Here is an 18,564-nt window from a genome sequence, read left to right on the forward strand (position 1 = left end):
ATTTTTGCTAATGCACAGTTGGCCAGCATCCCCATATTTCTAATAATGTCATCCGGTGTGTTATTTTCTAGAAGACTTATATAGTAGTTTCTGAGAGAGCAATTGTCCCTTTAGGGAAATGGTGAAAAACCTTAATCAACTCTTAGAACTTCTGCTTTTCGATACACAAACTTCTCTTTTCCCAATCAGAAAAGAAATTAAGAGAGATGGTGATAGTGACAGTAACAGAAAGCAAGTAACATATCTGTATATTCTCCATAAAATCTTTAAGAAGTCCATTCTTTCTGGAAATGCATGCAGGAATCTTGCTATTTGTCATTAATTATCTGTTTTTAAACGAGATTTTGTGATTCCAACACAATGACTTCTCCAAAAACTGTGCTGTGTCTTGTTCCTAAGAACTGATTGTGTGATTTGTCCTGCTGTTGGGGATTTTCTCTAACAGAAGTAATTTTTCCAGAAAAATTATTCTTTTTCTCCAGAGTAAGAATATCTCCCTAAACTCATTCAGTGTAAGGCACTCCTACTGTGCAAGTGAATCTGTATAAGATGTTAAAGAGGAAAAGGCCTCCCTCAAACTCCAAATTTCATTAATTCATTAATTAAATTTATGTCTTAACTGTTATAAGGAGGAATGCTATTTAAGATTCTCAAAGCAAAATTAGGTAATGGTTTATGTGGTTTATGTGACTTACATCTCCTTTAGAAAATAGCATTTTGGAATGTTCCAGTTGAAAGATCCTTTTACTTGTACTCCATTGTACTGTTACCTTGTGCACTAAGGTTTTTGTTATGCTTAAAACACATAGTTTTAAGGATAACAAAGGGACAAAATAGTCCCTTTCAAAACAAAATGAAAAAGTGACTATCTTTATTTTGGTAATGAGTGGTGAAAAAATGCTACCAAAGTAGCATTTCACACTAGTAGCATAGTGGTAATATGTCAGTGGTCAGACAGCAAACTTTGTATTTTCTTCGTATTTTCTTTGTAATAGTATGTCCTGTAAGGAGAAATAAACAGAGTACAATAGATAAGAAGGTATTGATGGTGACTGATGATAAAAGGCACCACCTGAGCATTCATGTAATTCTGGAATAAATACCACTCCCTGACCGATACTGGAATGTTGGTCATTTTGCAACTTCTGTGAGTGTAATTTAAAGGAAAATGCTAATACTGACAAAGCATATTATGAAGCAGAAAGTGAACATGGATTTGTCCTTAAAAGGAAGATTGATCAGAAAGCTTTTGCAGAGTAGTCTCTGGAGGTACCAAAATTTTAAGCCAGCAGTGTCAGACGTTTTTCTGCCTGCCCTAATTTATCGTTCTGCTCTGCAAAGGGACTTTGTAAGAATGGAGCTTGACAGACACTGTTTGAGTAATATCTGGGTGAAATTTCTATTGATGAGATAATCTGGGAAACACCTTTCAGGTTCAAAGCCGAATATTTTGGATACCTTACTGTTACTACTTGATCTTCTTTCAGTGTGTTTCTACGTATTTAATTTTATTCACAGCTTTGAAGGCAGTTCAATTACTTGCATGGTTTTGTATTTGTAAACATTTCCTTTGATGTATTAGGCAAGCAAGTCTTACACCAGTTAGCTGTCCCACAGAGGTGCTAATCCTTTGAGACTGGGAGAATCAACCTCTGCTTTTCACAGAAATTCTAGATATGAATTGAAAAGTTGTGTAAAACAGATTTTCTTCGTAAGAAATTTTGCAGAACATACCATTTAATGTATAACTGCTTTAAGTAAGCGGCATACATAGTATAGTTCCGTTTCTAAAGGCTTACTATTTAATTAGCTTTAAAAATGCACTGGTAGCTTAGATTAGGTGATTTTGCCCTGACACGCAGCAGGAATGGAGTGTTTCAAGTGGAGAAGAGTAGCTTAAGATATAGCTGTAGGTAAATAGATCCCAAGGAATTTTTGCAGTCTTGTCTCTTGTGCTCTTACAATGTGAAGTGTTAATTGGCAGCTGTGTCTTAATGGACAATGTGCAAGGGTTGCACAGGGATTGTTTATGTATTTCAGAAGTATTTGAAAGGTGAAAGAAATACTTAAAAGAGCAGTGCCTTTTGTAAATGTCCCTGATGGATAAATGAATATATGATGATTTATGAGTTACTATCCAAAGTCAAGTAGAACCAAAGGAAGAAATCAGCTTAGTGATAGCAGATGATCTGGGGAAAGGATGACCTAAAATACCTTTTTCTAAGCTGTGCTGCAACTATTTCAGAGCTGCTCAATGCAACTTACTGTAGTGCTTAACCTGCAGTTTTGTTGGATAACGAGAAAAAACAGCATTGTGAAAAATGTGTAGATGTCAAGGCCAGGGCAAAAGTATAGGAAGTGATTTTTTTTTTTTCCCATAATTATTCTGGGAGTGATATTTTTTCAAGAAAAGAATACATTAAACAACTGAATGAAAATGGTGTGGAATTAGGAAAAAAAAGTAACTTTGCTGATTAGATGGGCTGGTTATTATTAGTTGGTTTTAATTTCATTTTTTCCTTCTCTGCACCTAGGTCCTGTGCTGTTGCACATGACATAATCATCTGTTTAAATATTTTGTTTCTCTTACTCTTATGATGCCTTTTGCCCCATCCTCACTGTTTGTAACAGAGTTTATAAAACTTTCTTTACTACCTTACTAGCCACTTGCATCACTTTGAAGCTGTCTGCCTAGCTTTCTGCATGCTTGAGGCTTAATGTGGACTTAAAAATTCAAGAGCACCAATACGAGGTGTCCAAAATCAAAGACAACCTCAGAGTTTTATCTTTTGAGCACTGGGACCTTTTGGCACACTTTCAAAAATTTATACGTATTGTGTTTAAGTATAAAGAACCCCAAACGCATTCTTTGGTCATGGGTTTAGAATCCTTTTGGGGGGGAGGGAGTGTCAGGGTGGTTTTTTTGAGGTTAGTATTTTTACTTTTTTCATCTTTGTTTCAGTGGAGATAACATTTGCATTGAAAATTTCGCTAGGATAAGCCTATTTGAAGTGCTTACTATTTCCACAGTTATTCTCAAATACCAGCTGAATTTTATTTTTATAGCTGGAGTGCAGCTCATGTATGTTCTGTTCTCACATTGAGCAGAGATGCTTGTATTTCTGTTCTCCTTGATGATTTAGGAATGCACTGGAAATAAAAGAATTGGTCTCACTGTTGAACAGTTTTCACAGCCAAGAAAGTATTGTGCATCATTTCCTTAATGGAGTCATAGTGAAGTAACCTTTTTGTTTTCTGTTTTTCTAATGCAACAGAAATCAAAGATGGAAGAGAAAATCAAATTTCATATTTGAAAATATCAAAACTAGCATTGGCTTTTGCAATTATCCACTCAAAACCACCTGGGAAGAGTTCCAAAGAATACATAGAGTACCTTGCCAAAACTGTATCCGAACAGGATTTTGGATGGAAATGGAAAGTGGAAGTGCTGGAAGCTGAAGTTCTTCGATTACGACAGGAACTTCTTTTGAACAGGATCTCTCCAAGATTCTGCTTGGAAAATAGTAAGTTACTCAAATAATTTCTGGCTATGTTGCAATAGCAAGGAACCAAACAGCTTTCATGTTGCCTTTCATGTACCATTTCTTGTACTAGATGTGGGAGTCTTCAGTGTACAGTTTTTTGTTTTTTTCCACAGTTCTGAGGTTGTGGAACACTTAATTTATTTGTAATGGGATTGTGCTTGAGAATTTGATGCAGAATTTACATATTTAACCTTCAGAATCAATATGTATTATACAAAATAATTGCAGACCAAAATTGTCAATACAGAATGTTACTGTATAACCTTGGAGCTACTAGTTTGTAGGAACTAGTTTGTATTTACATTTGGAACATGTCTTAAAGACATACTGCATATTTTTAACCACCCTACAGATGTTTAAAATCAGAATTTAAGCTTAAAGTCTTGGAAGCGTTAATCCCTAATATGTGTAACAGGAAGGTAGGGCAGGCAAAGAACAGTATATCTGTTGTTTCTGCAAGTGTACTGAGACTGTGGGTACTGTGAATGTTTTTTATGGCATATAAAATATTGTGAGTCTGATATTATTGGATTCAGGAAAGCATTTATTCAAAGAAGATAAAAAAAAAAAAGATGGTCTCAAACAGCACTGTTTCTCTGACTTATGCGTGTGGAGTGAGTCATGCTCAATTCAAGATATCAGTGGCACTGTGTGAGCTTGGAAATCAGGCAATGGAGGATTTCTGCAGTCTCTGGGGAGATACTTTCCTGGGAGATGGAGGTCAAAATGCTCTGGGCTGAAGGAGAGAGAAAGTTCACTGTTGAAGGGATCTCTAAAATCAAGATGTATAACTAATTGCTTTATGACTTGAGATTTTTAAAAGGTTCCCTGGTGGAAAACTTGATAAGGCTTTACCACACTGCTTTTGTACTGAAACAGTAGCTTCTTTATTGCCTTGTGAAATGATCTCTAGTTTGTAACGTTGACTGATAGGGGGGATCATTAGACTTCAGCTAGAAGCTCTAATGGTTTATGTATTTTTGTATAATAGACCTTTCTCTACAGAGAAGTGATTTAATGACCCTTCTTACTTCATTATTGTCTGGGTGTCTGTTTTCTGCAACATGTTGCAAATATGACATATAAAACTAAAAGTAACTTTAAAGATGCAGCTTCCCTCAGGTGTCTTATGTTTTGAAGAACTGGCTGCATATGATCAGGAGAGATTTATAAACATCTAATGTCTGGAGAGAATATTCTGATTGTGGATTAAGCAGAACACAGCAAACACTATCAATTAGCAAAACATAGCAAACAAAATCAATTCATTTTCAACTTCCATGTTCTAAGTCTAATTTTTTTAAAGATTCTCTAAACTCTAAATTTTAATTGTGAGATAGGCAAAGAAAACTGTCCCTGGCAGATAACACGTCTTGCAAAGGATGTTCATTTTCATTGCCCAAGTTACACTGAAGATTTAAACTGTGATAAATCTTTTCTAATTTTAGATGTCTTATACCTGTGCTAAGTTTCTGCTGAGTGTGCATTCATGATTACAGTTCCACTAGAGATAAATGCTGGGTCATGTGCATTTGAGTAAAGAAAGGTTGTTACTGGTACCTGATCTGTTGGTGAGATCTACATACTCCTCAGGAGATCAAGTTGATGATGTACATTAATAGTAGAACACCTGTGGTTGACATGTATGGGAAGATGGTCATAGAAGCAAGGCCTACCTGAAATAGGGACCGCTACACCACTGGCATCTTCTGCCCCAAGAAAAAATACAGCACCTTTCTCATGTGTTGTGCCCGTTTTGAGATTTTTCAAGCCCATGGAGATTAGAATCTAAAGGGTGGCTACTGCTGAAATACAAAGGCACAAAGAGTTTGAATCTAAGTTAAGAGAAAAAGTGGTAATAAGCGGTGTTTCATCTTTTCAAGTGAGACTACTATAGATCCATCAAGCCATCCTTATGGATGATGATACTAGGTTTACCACCTAATATCACACCAAAGGTATGCTCTTTAGGGCTGAGGGTAATAACTAGACTTGTTCTTAGCACTAAGATATCAAGGATCCTTTTCCTCCTCCACTCATTTCTCCAGCCTCATTTCTGGAGTTGGTGTTTTGCTTAAAATAATGCAGCCTTTTAAAAATATTTCAAACCCCCAGCTTTTCTATGGCTTTCTTGTGTTTCGATTAACAACTCTTTAGATACAGGAATATCTGGGTTTCACAAAATTCACCACCAGAAAATCTCATGCAGTAAGGATGAGACTGCATTTATTTCTGCTGGTGCCTCTTGAGAACTGAAGAGTTTGAGTCCTTCAGCCAAGGTTCACTTTGCAGCTGTATCTTCTCTGCTTTGCATTCCAAATGTGAGAGCTTTCCTCTCCCACCTGCTGTTTGTAATAATAATAGTAGATCTTTCAGGGGCTTCAGTAATGATTAGAAAATGCCCATGGAGTTTTATTTCCCTGATGTGAGAAATCTGTGAGCTCTTTGAAGCAGTGGTACCTATTTTCCCCCTCCACGTACAGTTGAACACAGTATGGATGTGCAAATACATGAAGGATAAAGAACAGAGAATGCATTTTTAAAAGGTATGGTGCCTAAATTTTTTTGTCCCACCTGAATAATTCTTTGTCCTCAGAGACACTAAAAAAATTGTCAGTTCCTAACTTAGGGGGAGAAGCCTGCTTTGCTGCAGGTAAACTGCTTGGTGGTATGAGTTCTTATGGTTTAATGTGTTTTTTATGAAAGCGCAGTGGTCTGTATTCACTGACTGCGCTGTGTCTGGAAGTTCCTTATTTTACTTACTGTTCAGTTGTCTTTCTGAATACAAGGACTCTATTCCTTCGTAGTGCTTTTGGCTGTATGCCAATCATCTGAGGAGGAGGAGAAGCAAATCTTTTTGCAATTATCTGTTATTTTTCACCTTGACAGTATTGTCCTGACAACTATGCCCATGGGTAGAAAACAGAAGTCAAATTTCATGTTAAATCAGAGTTTCTTGTCTTTCTTTGATCCAAATTTACATTTCACAGAAAGGAGGATAGAAACTTCTTGGTGTTACTCTTAAGAATAAGCATTAAAATACTTGAGCATTCTGTTGTCACTTTGCTTTGGAGCAACATGAAAAGATAAAGGGTCTTACAAAGCATCGATGAATTGATAGATTAATGGATTTAAGCACCTGTCCTCTGAGACAAATTCCTTCACTGTTATCAACTCATAAAATCAATGATCATATTGTTTCTTGGCAAGCTGTGTTAAACAGTTCTGAAAAGCCTGCAGCTGTTACTTCAGCCCAAGAAGGCATAAATGCAGTACTCTACCCTTTTTTGGCCAAGCACATATTTTCGGAATGACAGTTTAGAGGATAGATGTTTATTGCCTTGGTTGCTTCAGGCTGATACTCTTGAAGGTTCCAAATCGATTGTCCAGGGTATATGTTTAGCAAAGCGTGTATCAAGTATGTATTCTCTCTTCCTTAGCTTCACCTTCAAACTTGGTTCAAGTTACTCACTTCTTATGTGGTGGGTAGGAATTTACTGAGCTGCTTGCTCCTCTAATTAAAATAAAAACCAGATTCTCTCCACACCGCACTTTTTTAGAATTAGGTTAATCTTCCTTTTATAGATCATTTACAGTAGAACTTCTTCTGCCATGCCCTGGAGTTCTCTCCTGTTCTTAACCTCCACAGTAGCACGTCTGCCAGCCACCCTACCACAGTGTGTCTGTGTGTTTAGGGAAATGCTGAACTCTGAGGGGGAATGTGATTAACGTGAATGTCTGATTTTTAACTGTATGCTGAGGCTGTGTTTCACCTTTCAGGATACTGTCCTCTAAATTCTATTCTCTGTGTCAAAGAAGCAGCTTGTATCTCTTTGAGTAATAAGACCCAGAGGAAAAAAAGAATTTTGTATCTCCTGCTTCACTCCCTAACTTGTTATGGTTCTTTAGGAATTTAGTTGTACATGTGTAAAAAAGGAACAAATTCCTTTGTAGATTAGTGTGAATGAAGACACTTCAGTCTCATTTCTTCTCACTGGGAGCTTATAGAACTGGAACCAGCCAGTTCAACGGCTGAAGTAAAACTGATAATAACTAATACAGAACTACTATTTACCAGCAGCCTTGGTTTGGGCCACAGAATTCAGCCTTCTCTTCCCTTTCCACTTCCCTGTAAGTCATGGCTTGGGAATTTCTTGCTCAAAATGGAGAGGCAGAAACTCTGGGTGCTTATGTTATACCCCAGGATTTCCTCGACAGGCAAAGATAGGATCAGATAAGTCCTGCTCTCATAATGTCAGGAACAGTGATGGCCAGTCAAAATATTTTCTGAGTAACTGGATTTCAAACTTCTGAAAGGGCAAAGCTCTCCATCATGACTTAAATAGTGTACTTGTGATGTTTCCTCTGCCTCCTTACATTAAAAGGAGTGGTGAGAGAACATAATTGATAATAGATTTTTTTTAAGCTCATTTTCAAAGAGAAACCAATCAGATGAATTCAGAAAGGTCAGACCAAAACATGAAGATTTCCTCAGTAGATAGGTTATCTGCAGCCTCATAAAGGAGTCTTCCTTGTTAGTGGAGATAACAGCAGTCCACATCTGACTGAATAGTAATGATACAAACACATTAGTCTATTAGGAGAAATTATTTCCCTCCCCAGAAGGTGGATGAAATAGTGTGAAATCTGTTGTGAATAGCACTTAGCAACAATTTTAGTTCCTATAACATGGCAATAGGGTAGAGGACTATAGAGTATAATTTCCAAGTTATCGTGGTATGTTTAAGGAAAAGCTGTTTTTTCAGGTTGGTGTGTTCAAGTGAGCTGCTGTTACAGATTGCTATGTCCTGTTATCACTTCCCCCCCCGGTATTTGAAGGAGTACCAAAGCACGACAATTGAGGAGGAGCTGTCAGTCTCTGAGGGGTATAGTTTACTTCTTTCTTTTTCTATCTTCCTTTTTCTAAGGTGAGAGGATTCTTCATCGGGCAGCAGTTAACTCTTAATTTGATGTTGCCATGGAAAACAGTTCTGATTATTTTTGTTGGGTGCTTAGGGATGTGATGTTTCTGCATGAAGACATTCTACCTCCCTATTTCTTGCCTCCCCACCCCCCCCCATTAAAAATAGGTGTCTTTCTCTCCATACAGATCCATAAGGGCAGTCCAGTGGGTCATCTCAACATTTTTTTCCCTAAAGCATGGGGATGTCAGACAGACAGTACTTCTGAAATGTCATTTGACATCTTAAGTGTACTGGTGTACTCCCATGCTTCTACCAGTGGCAATAGTGCAAGTAGGCAGCATGGCAAGGAATGTCTCACAACCTAAGTATTTTATGTTTTTATGAGGAGAGAAAAGAAATGAGAGCAGATCTGTGAGATGGAAAAAATGAAGTTAAATTGTGTTTAGCACAGATTTACAGGAATATGGCTCTTGGAATATGATGATGAGATAAATCTGTTCTCCGTAATTGTATTGACACAATAGGGAACTTTATGAAAGCTGAGGCCTTTTCAGGATAATTAAATAAGTTAATTTGCAATCTGGAAAATCACCAGCTGGAATGTAATGATTCACTGAAATCTCGGAATACTGCTCCTTCCATGGATAACAGGTCCGTTTTGGTTGTGGAAACTTTCTCCTTTTGAAAGCAGGTGCTGCTTGTCTTATCTGACGGCATTGCTACAGCTGTTCTAAGCACATACTTGGGGCAAAGGGACCCAAGAAGCATCCCTTTCTTTCCAGATTTCTGTGTAAGGAACCCATTCAGAGGCAAAACCAACCCAGTTTTCCCAGCAAGAGAAAGGGCTTGTTATTATTTTAATAATTCATTATAAGATGGATAGTGATTTTTAGGAATAAGGTTCATAAAAGCAAGTGGGATTCATAATTTAGTGTAGATTAATTTCTTTTCTTCTGGGTAACAGAATGATAGTTTTGGAGAAAACTGAATGTATATGGTAAAAACAGGTTAAGAAGTGTGGCCATGGCAGTTGGGATCCTTTTGCCTTTAAGTCTGCTGTGGGAAAATAAGGATCAGTCAATGTTTTCCCTGGAAATACAGAATCACAGAATGGTTGAGACTGGAAGGGACTACCGAAGATCATCCTGTCCAAGCCTCTTGTCAAGCATGGACACCTAGAGCCAGTTGTGCGGAACCGTGTCCAGACAGCTTCTGAGTATCTCTCAGGATGGAGATTCCACAACCCCTTTGGGCAACCTTAACCCAACTCAAACTTAGAATCTAGTTCCTCAAGCAGATCTTTGTTTGTGTCCTTCTGGATATATAAACAGAAAAGCCAAGTATTTATACCATGTTGTATTCAAGAAAAGCGATGTTTTTAGGAAGGCACACTTTAGCTGACTTGCTAAGGAGTCCACCTCATTTCAGCCTTCATCTCATTAAGTTGCATCCAGATCATTGCGGTCTTCGTTGGCTGCTATGTCCTGTCTCTCAGCAAAGCTCAGTTTGTTTCATAATGGAGAGCACTTTTAATAAGACATAATGCTTCCAGTTCAGTACAACCAGTTCAGTGAGGTAGCCTTCAGAGGTACCATACATTAATTCATTTAGTATTTTGAAATGTCGCCTATCTGGCTTAGAACTCAAATTTCAGTCACGTCATTGAGATGGTCAATATTGTAAAGCTTGTCAGATTTTTTGTTGTCAAAGCTGGTTGATGAGCATTAGCAGAGCCAAATCCGTATGTTTGTAGCCTGATTATTTATCATTTAATATCTTTACTGCAAGTACTCTTTATTTGACTCGAACTACAGAAGATTTGTGCTGTCATCTACAGAGATCCCTTAAAAATGAGTGTTTCAATCCTCAAAAACCTTTTCAGTTCTTACTGAATTCTAAACATTTAGATGCTCTATTTAAGCAAAATCCCTAACAAATTGAAGTATATACTTCTAAGCCTTTAGAGAATCATATAAACCTAGCATTGACCAATTTGAGAATTTTAGATACTCAGTCCTATATTCATTTCTGTGAAATTATCCCTAAATGGGATAAAATATGTCAGCATGCACCTTTAGAATGAAAAAGCACCTTGCATTTAAACAGAGGACCTTTCTTTTCCAAGTCAGTTATAAAAAAAACCCCCATGGAGATGCAGAAGCCAAGTGTGGGATACAAGGCTTCTAAAACTTCTTTTTTTGGAGAATTCTAGAATCTTTATAATACTTTGGCATTATTATTTTGGAATAATGAAAATAGAAGTTTGGCTTGGTTCCAGGTCAGGACAACAATGAGGTGTTAAACACATAGTAGTTCATAAGCGGGGGAGAGTTGTTTTTTTCCTCGGCCAGTCAGCTTGGTTAGTAATGAAAGCAGCAGAATAGAGACAGTTACACATGAAAGAAAGGCAAAGAAAACATATGGGTTTTGAAAGAAGAGAATAAACTTGATTCATTGTTCACGGAAAATGCACTTCAAACAAACCAATCAATGAAAATTAAATGATGAATAACAGAGTCCTGAAAAATGTAGAAGTGGACATAATTTCACTTACGTTTTTAATTTCCTTTTAGAGGTTATTGACTGAACACCTACTTGGAAAGCAGAATGCAGTATCATCAAAGAGATTTCTAAGAATGTCTCATTTTTAATTGTCTCTTGTTTTTTCTTTTAGAAGTGGAACTGAGAGTATCAATTGTAACTGAGTTTTAAGATAACTTTACGTGTCTGATGTCAATGTTTTTTATTTTCAAGTGATAATCCATGTGTCTGCTCAGGAAATGAGAGAATATAAACAAAGTCTAATGCTTGAAACTGAAGTAATTTTTTCTTTGCAGAACTCAGATCACCTCTTCACTTTATTTCTTACCTCTGCCACCTTCAAGCCTCTTTTCTGTTCTGCAGTCCCTGTTGGTGGTGGAACTGCAGGTAGATTAAGTTTTCCAAAAGACTTGAAGATCATTTTACCATTTCACAGCAATTTCATGAGTTGAGGACCCTTCTTCAGTTTTTAAATTTTGAACTACATGTAGCATTTGACCTTTCTCACTCAAATGTGCTCCAGTCTGTGGCAGCCACTAGCACAGTGTCTTAAGGAAGCATCTTCCACCACCCCTGCTCCTGCTGCATGGATCTTATACAAGCTGTCTCTTTTACTCCACATTGGGTAGGGAGAGAATGAATGTGGGACATTGAATTGCCTTTGGTGTTTTCTAGAGCTCTGCTTCCTCAGAACTAGCTGAAGACTCCCCCTTCTCTAATCATGGGGCACGTTGCCATCTCACTGCCCTGATGAAAGCCTCTGTTTTATGGTCCCACAGGGGTATGTACATCTGAGTTCTAGTGCCTGCACACCTTGCTGACACGCTGCTCAGTATGTAAGTCACTCCCTCATCCCTTGAGTGGCTTCTGATTTTCAGGCCATGCTCTTTCTGCAGTAGTGGATATGTGTAGAACCATGTGAGTTCTTCAGCCTTTGTGCCCCAAGACTCTGTGGTACCACATCTCGCTTTGTTTGGGGCTCAGGATCTTGCTTTGTTTTTCATCTCAGGATCTTAATTTAGTTAGGAGCTAAAGTCCTAAATAGGAGTTAAGAATTTAAATATTTCCTGAATTTGGTGTGACAAATTTAAGGAGACTGTAAAATTGTTGATGACCAGATATTTCATAACTTATGGTGGTGTAAATTTGGTGTCACTTTATCACACACACTAAATTTTCATATTTCTTGTTCCAATACACTTATAGTCAAATGTTCTTGAAATTACTATTTACAGATTCTTGTTAGTCTCAGGCAGGCTTATTTTAAAGGCCATTGCTTTTATTTTTTTATTTTTGTACTTGATAACCACATGGTGTGAACATCAAGACTGCCTTCTCATTTAAACAGTAGGTAAGTACAAAGCGATGAGTTTAGCTTCTTTCAAGAAATAAATTACAAGCTATTTGTAGACATTCTGAGGGGAATAATGAGTATTTCCTGGTGGATTTTTTTTTGTTTTTTTTTTTTTTACAAGATAACTGCCACCTCCTCCCCAAATGTCTGGAACATGTAAATAGCTTAACAATTTTAAGTATTTTAGATGGAATTACTCATTTAGATGGAAATATACTGCTATTGGGGACTTACTGTAACAGGGTTTTCCGGACACTCGTCATGGAACAGGAGTTTGATATTGCAATGAATAGCAATCCAGCCATAAATGGAACATTGTCTCATACTAGAAGGAGTGTTTCATTGAATACCCTACCTCTTACATTTGGGAACATCTTAAGTTTTTCTTCTATGGATATTGCTGTACTATTCTTCCTTTTTTCTTCTCTTTTCTTTCCCTTTCTTTCACCTCTTCTGTTTTTGGTTTGTTGTTTTTTTTTTTTTTTACTTCCACAAGAGAATCAGCAAACATACATATGGGGTTTTTGCACATAGTTCTTGCTTTACTGCTTCTGACTTCTGACATTAAATCCTCATGAGCAATTTTCATGTTTTCATGGGATTGAGAACAGGAACAAAATACCCACATAGCAGAACTCACTGTAGATGGATTCCCTGGAAGGGAAGCTTATTTTCCTTAAATGGAACCAAAAACAGCTTTCATTTTTTTTCTTCTGAAATGTGTTTTGCTCAAAATCCTAGGGAGAGAAGACATAGAAAATGGATGCTTGTTCTTGTTCGTCAGACCTTGGGAAGTGTGCTTTGCTTCTTTTCTTGCTTTCCAAGTTTGGATATGCAGGGCATTTGGAAACAGTGTTAATCTTTAAAATGCTAGGCTGGCCTTAAATGTCCAGCTTTTCCTACCTCCTGGAAATGGAAGTTGATTTTCCTACAGTTAGACCTCTCATTTTGAGTCAGTTGGTACCAATACTGTGCAATTTCAAATATGTCTGAATGTTAAAGATGTGAAACTCAACAATAAATAAATAAATAAACCACATTTCCAGTTTTGATCTCAGTAATAGTACTCTCATTGGTATTGGTATGTTTTCAGAGACTGAACTAATGGTCAGAATTTAATTTGAAATTGTGAATTTAATGAAGTCTGTATTGAAATTTTTGAGTAGTGTTTTATTAACATACGGAATATTGTAGGTTGCTGCCTAGGGATGTTCTCTGTGTTAAAAATGCTTTTTTTAACTGTCTATGAAATACAACATTTATTTCCTGTGAGGCCAAACCATCTATAATTTTTAAAAATTAATAAGAATACAAAGGCAGAGGAATATGGTACTGCTTTGGATTCTTGTGGAAAATGTGAACAGTGTAGGCATGTTTTGTAAGAGTGAGAGGGGAAGCAGTTTGTGACTCTGTCCCAGTAAGCAGGGCTGAGCCAGGAGTTGGTCAGATGGGGTTCTAGCCTTGCCTCGTGGCACTGAGATGTTTACCTGTGTTGGTCTTCCACTTCACTTCTCTGGCTTGTTTTGACTGTGATCTTTTGGCATAGGTAGCATGTAGGACAGGTGTCTTTTGTCACCTGGAGCTGAATTTGTGTTGAGAGGCATTGCCTTAAATGTATTTAATGTGTGAAATGGGATGAAAGAGATCCTACAGTAGCGCACGAAAGTAATTTATTGGTGTGAATGTACTGCATACCTCTTGTAATGTAGTTTGTGTGTCTTTGAAGGAGATGGTGTGAGATAGGTGATGACTGAAGAAGCTTTTGATTCCAAATGTTTCTCTTTGTTAAATAATGAAAAAATCAAATCTAATGTTCTGTTCAACTTTGACTGTTAGAATTTCTTACCTGACTGGGGAGAAAGAGCACACATAAAAAAGAATATTTTGTTTGATGCAGTTATAGGAACAGACTTTCACTGCCTCTTAATACCAGTCAGAGTTTTTGAGAATAAAAGCAGTAAAAATGTTTGGAAGACCAGGAATTTACATGCATTTTCTTCCCTGTAAATTAATGGGAGTATAGATATTCACTTAAATTGTTTGGTTTATGTCTACTTAAATTATATATAGGAAAACTGAAAATTTCTGACAATTTTAAACTGAAAATTACTGTTCATATTACTATGAGCATAAAACATCTTGTTCACAAATAGACATTAACTAATGAAATTTTTTACTTTAATTTAAAAATACGTTCTTCCACAGCTAAATTCTAGTCATGGGAAGTTCTTGGGGAGCCAACATAGACATGTTTACATGATTTTTGCATGGAAGCAAAAAGGAGAAAGTATATATGGCACTTTCAATAAGCATGTGTTTAAGTATTGCACAAATGTAACTGTGATGTTTGCATTTCAGGAAAACAGGATACGTCTGCTGAAGCTCTTCTGGGTCGGGAATCTATAAACCCTACAAGTTACTCAAGCCAGCTAGAAGACTCTGGATGTGATGTCTGTAATGACTCTGCATTTGATTCTTTAGGCATAGCTTCAGATTTTCACCAATCTGAGCATAATGTCAACACTTCTAAACATTGGTTGGAAAGAGTTCCCCCACTGAACTTTTGCCGTAGTAGCAAAGAGCAATCTCTGACTGCTCCAGTGCAGTTTTTGCAACGTTTGCTTGAAATAAGAAAACTGTCAGAAGGAGGAATTCTTCAAGCAGACTTCTCAGAGCTTGAGAATGATTCTTTCACCATATGGAATTCAGTGTCTCAGCTGCTTGATGGACTGACTGTTTTTTACAAAAGTCCTAAATTCCCAGCTCCAAGTTTCCTTACTGAAGGAGTTTCTGTTTTGATCAGTTTAATAACTGATACTAAATTATCTAATCATGTTTTGAAGAAGTGTTTCAAGAAGATGGAAGAATTTAAGAAAAATCTAATTCAAATTATTTTAAGAAATAGGAGTGTCAATAGGGTAAGTTTGAAATGTTTTCTATCTTTCATATCCCACTTCCATATGCTGTAATATTCTCCTGGTTTTATGCACTTTTAAAATACAAGTTTGTCTTATATTTTGAAGAGTACTACTCAGAGATTTTTGTGATTGTTCTTTTCTGCAGTATGGACAATAAATGCTCTGAAGCACTTGAAAAAGTTCTTGCTCATGCTTGCAAGAAGTTCTAGCCTATTCCCAAGTACAGGACCTTTAAATAACTGATAAAAATGCAGTTTAAAGCAACTTCATAGAAAATACGAGGGAAGACCACATTGTTTCTCTTGCTTTATGACGATATACTATAGATATTCATTCATATGTAATGAATATACAGTTTTTTTATTCTTTCTTGAGCATCTAGATAAAATAGTTCATTTGCTTCAGATATCCATCTTCCTCTAGATACTTGCGAACTGTGTTTTAAAAATATATAAGCAAATGAGTGAAGAGTTCAAAAATAATATATCCCCATGACAAACAACAAATAGGATTGAGTTGCATTTTGTTTGTATTCATCAGTGTGTATTGTTCCATGTATCATCTTGTTAATTTCCTCATTCAACTGAAATATCACTGGTCTGTCCTCACAAGATGCCCTACAGGTAATGAATTTCACTGCCTGTTTTAGGATTTTTAGTTTTCATTCTGGCTTTTAGAGTTAACTTGGAACAGACACAATGGTGGTATTGTTTGACACTCAGACGTACCAATCTAGTGTCCCCATGTAGGCAACTACACTACCATTAGAGCAAATGAAGATCTTGTCCCTGTAATTCTTGGAGCCTAAAGAATGCTCACTGGGTACTAGGTCCCTATTTTAGGATAAATTCTAAAGTTGCCTTTAGCAAAATGAGAGCCAGAACATCTGCTATGCCCGTGGATGGATGTACCCATTTGTCTTAATTTAAAATGAATCCCACTCACTGTGTATTGAGTGTTTACCCCAGAACATGAACATGAAACAAATATTATTACCAAATTAAGAGAGTGTTGGATGGAAAGGATGTACCTGTATTTTGGTTAGAAAGCATTCAGACAGAAATCTTTCCAGGACTTGTGTTTCTAATACCAGAAACATTTCCAGTTTAGTGTCACCATGGTACAAGACTTAGTTTTTAATTAGAGGTGTCCCTGGTCAGTGTTTTGAAAGGACGTGACCATACATTCTATTTGTGTTGCGATAGGAATGGAGTTATACAGGTGTGATTCATTTTTTTTGTGTGTATGTGATCACTGGATACAAAATAAAAAGTTTGAACAGTCCTTCATTAAGGACTTTTTTATAGTTGATGCTGTCCTGTGTTTCCACTGTTTCCCATCCTCTACCTGAATGGGAAGTCAGTAAATAATTGAAGTAAAGTTAATTGAGGAAGAGCAATCCAGACATTATCCAGAGAGGGATTTTCTGTTGATTGGAGGAATCTGGCAAAGTTTAAGTGAGCAGTGTCACATCTTAAATGGCAGAAAATACTCTGATAGATCAGGGATGTTTCAGGTCTGCAAAATGTTTTTATGATCATTCAGGAGAGGTGGAGTATGTCCACATAATTTGAAAGTGGCATATTTTCTCTGAATAACTTCACTAAAACAGATGGCTTTTTATGAGATGTGTTGTATCTTGCTTCCACCAAAATACTGACTTAACAGTCATTACTATTGGCAGCCATTGCTTCAGTCAAACAGATTAAAAGAATTTAAAAATCATATAAGCCTATTACTAAGGGATAATCTTGGAGGTTTCCAGATTAGAGGATTGGTTTTCTTTAAGCTGAATTGAAAATGGAAATAAACATATAGCATTCAGAATTAGTAGTGTAAATTGTATAACTAATTCTTTACGTGCTATGTACCAGATATCTCCCAGGATCACTTTATACACGTGGTGATTGAAATATCAAGGTTTAAAAAAAATTACCATTACTTACAAGGCTATCTTCTGAAAAGAGTCGCAAACTGTATGAAATTCAGTTCCAGGAAAATGCTTAAATCCCTCCAGCATAAAAATATTAAGAATTCTGTTGTATCTAACTTTACTGTCAAAAAGCATTTGTATAGACAGCCATTGATGCAGCAATATAGTATTAGACACAGCTTTCCCTTTACCATCCTCACCATTAAAACTGTCAGGAACTTTCAAGGACAAACGGCTGTGAGAAACACCTTCAAAAAGCTAACAGAAGTGCTGTGGATTACACTAAATTAATTAATTACATCTTCAAAAGCAATCTCAGCATTTTTCAGAGGAAGTTAACTAACTTTAAATAATCTTTGAGAATTGGAAAAGGAATCATTATCTCTACCTTAGATGTAAAGGAAGAAAAACAGCAGCAGAATTACTTGCTGTAACTGTTGTGTCCTATTGTTTGAAATATTTATAATTATAAAGCATTGGAAGCTGTAAGAGCCAGCAAAGACATGTACTCAGAAATTTTTTCCTGGATTCAGTTGCCTAAAGCTGTGCACTTTGGATAGAATTTGACCTGAAACTCCAAATTTACATAGGTGTCAAAAGGAAAGAAAAGTAAGTCTGTCAATTAAGGTATGTGACAGAAAATAAAAGGTAATTTTACTTAGAATATTGAATTATTTATATAAAAAAATTAAAAGTAAATGTAGCCTCTTGAATTTTCCTTTTTAAAATTTTCTCCTTCCCCCCCCCATGTTTCGAGAGCAGCTCAGAAGTATGCATGCAGTTGTTAGACACACAATCCTTTGGAATAAACCTTCTGGAAATGTCTGAAAAATGGAGCCTCAAGTCACAGCTGCTAAGGGTGAAGCATGAATGTTAAGAGGTTCAACCATCTGTGCAAGGGCCTGACTTTGCACCTTCTGCTGGCATGATCTTGCATTCCTGTATGGCTGCCACAGAAAAGCTTGTGAGGATCCTGTGTGTAACTCTGGTACAGATGAGCTGTTGCTTTCATGCTGCAAAATGTGTGACAGTCGCTGCTGATCTATGGAGTAAGCATTTTGCTCATCACCAGTTTTTGAGTCCTTAGCACTGAGACCTTTGGGGGTTTGTAGGGGTGCGTATTGCCTTTCGATGTGCAAGTTGTTCATTTCTGTTGTCACTCCACTGACACACTCTGCTGTGTCAGCAGAACCACTATTGTATTTATGTAGGTTCCTTGTAAGTCCCGCTTTCAAGCAGACCAAAGTGTATTATAAAACTCTGTGAGATTGTATTCAGTTGGCAGAGCTGCTGGCTCTGGCTTTCTAATGGATTCTACTACCTGACAAAACATGGGAAAACATTTCAC

The 18,564-nt window shown here is 36.8% G+C and overlaps 1 protein-coding gene across 5 annotated transcripts in view; it reads left to right on the plus strand.

The window, feature by feature from the left end:
- MEI4 (meiotic double-stranded break formation protein 4) overlaps positions 1–18,564 on the plus strand; it is an 86,211-nt gene that overhangs the window by 8,982 nt on the left and 58,665 nt on the right. For all 5 annotated transcript variants that reach the window (XR_004239427.1, XM_032104868.1, XM_032104866.1 and 2 more), the window contains exons 2-3: positions 3,276–3,524; positions 14,724–15,283. Coding sequence is in view for 4 of the 5 variants with exons in the window: in XM_032104868.1 (XP_031960759.1) it covers positions 3,276–3,524; positions 14,724–15,283 (809 nt within the window). In the remaining variant the exon portion in view is untranslated. The remainder of the gene's footprint in view (positions 1–3,275; positions 3,525–14,723; positions 15,284–18,564) is intronic.

This window comes from Corvus moneduloides, chromosome 3 (genome assembly GCF_009650955.1).
Source record: "Corvus moneduloides isolate bCorMon1 chromosome 3, bCorMon1.pri, whole genome shotgun sequence".
In the NCBI taxonomy this organism is placed as follows: Eukaryota; Metazoa; Chordata; class Aves; order Passeriformes; family Corvidae; genus Corvus; species Corvus moneduloides.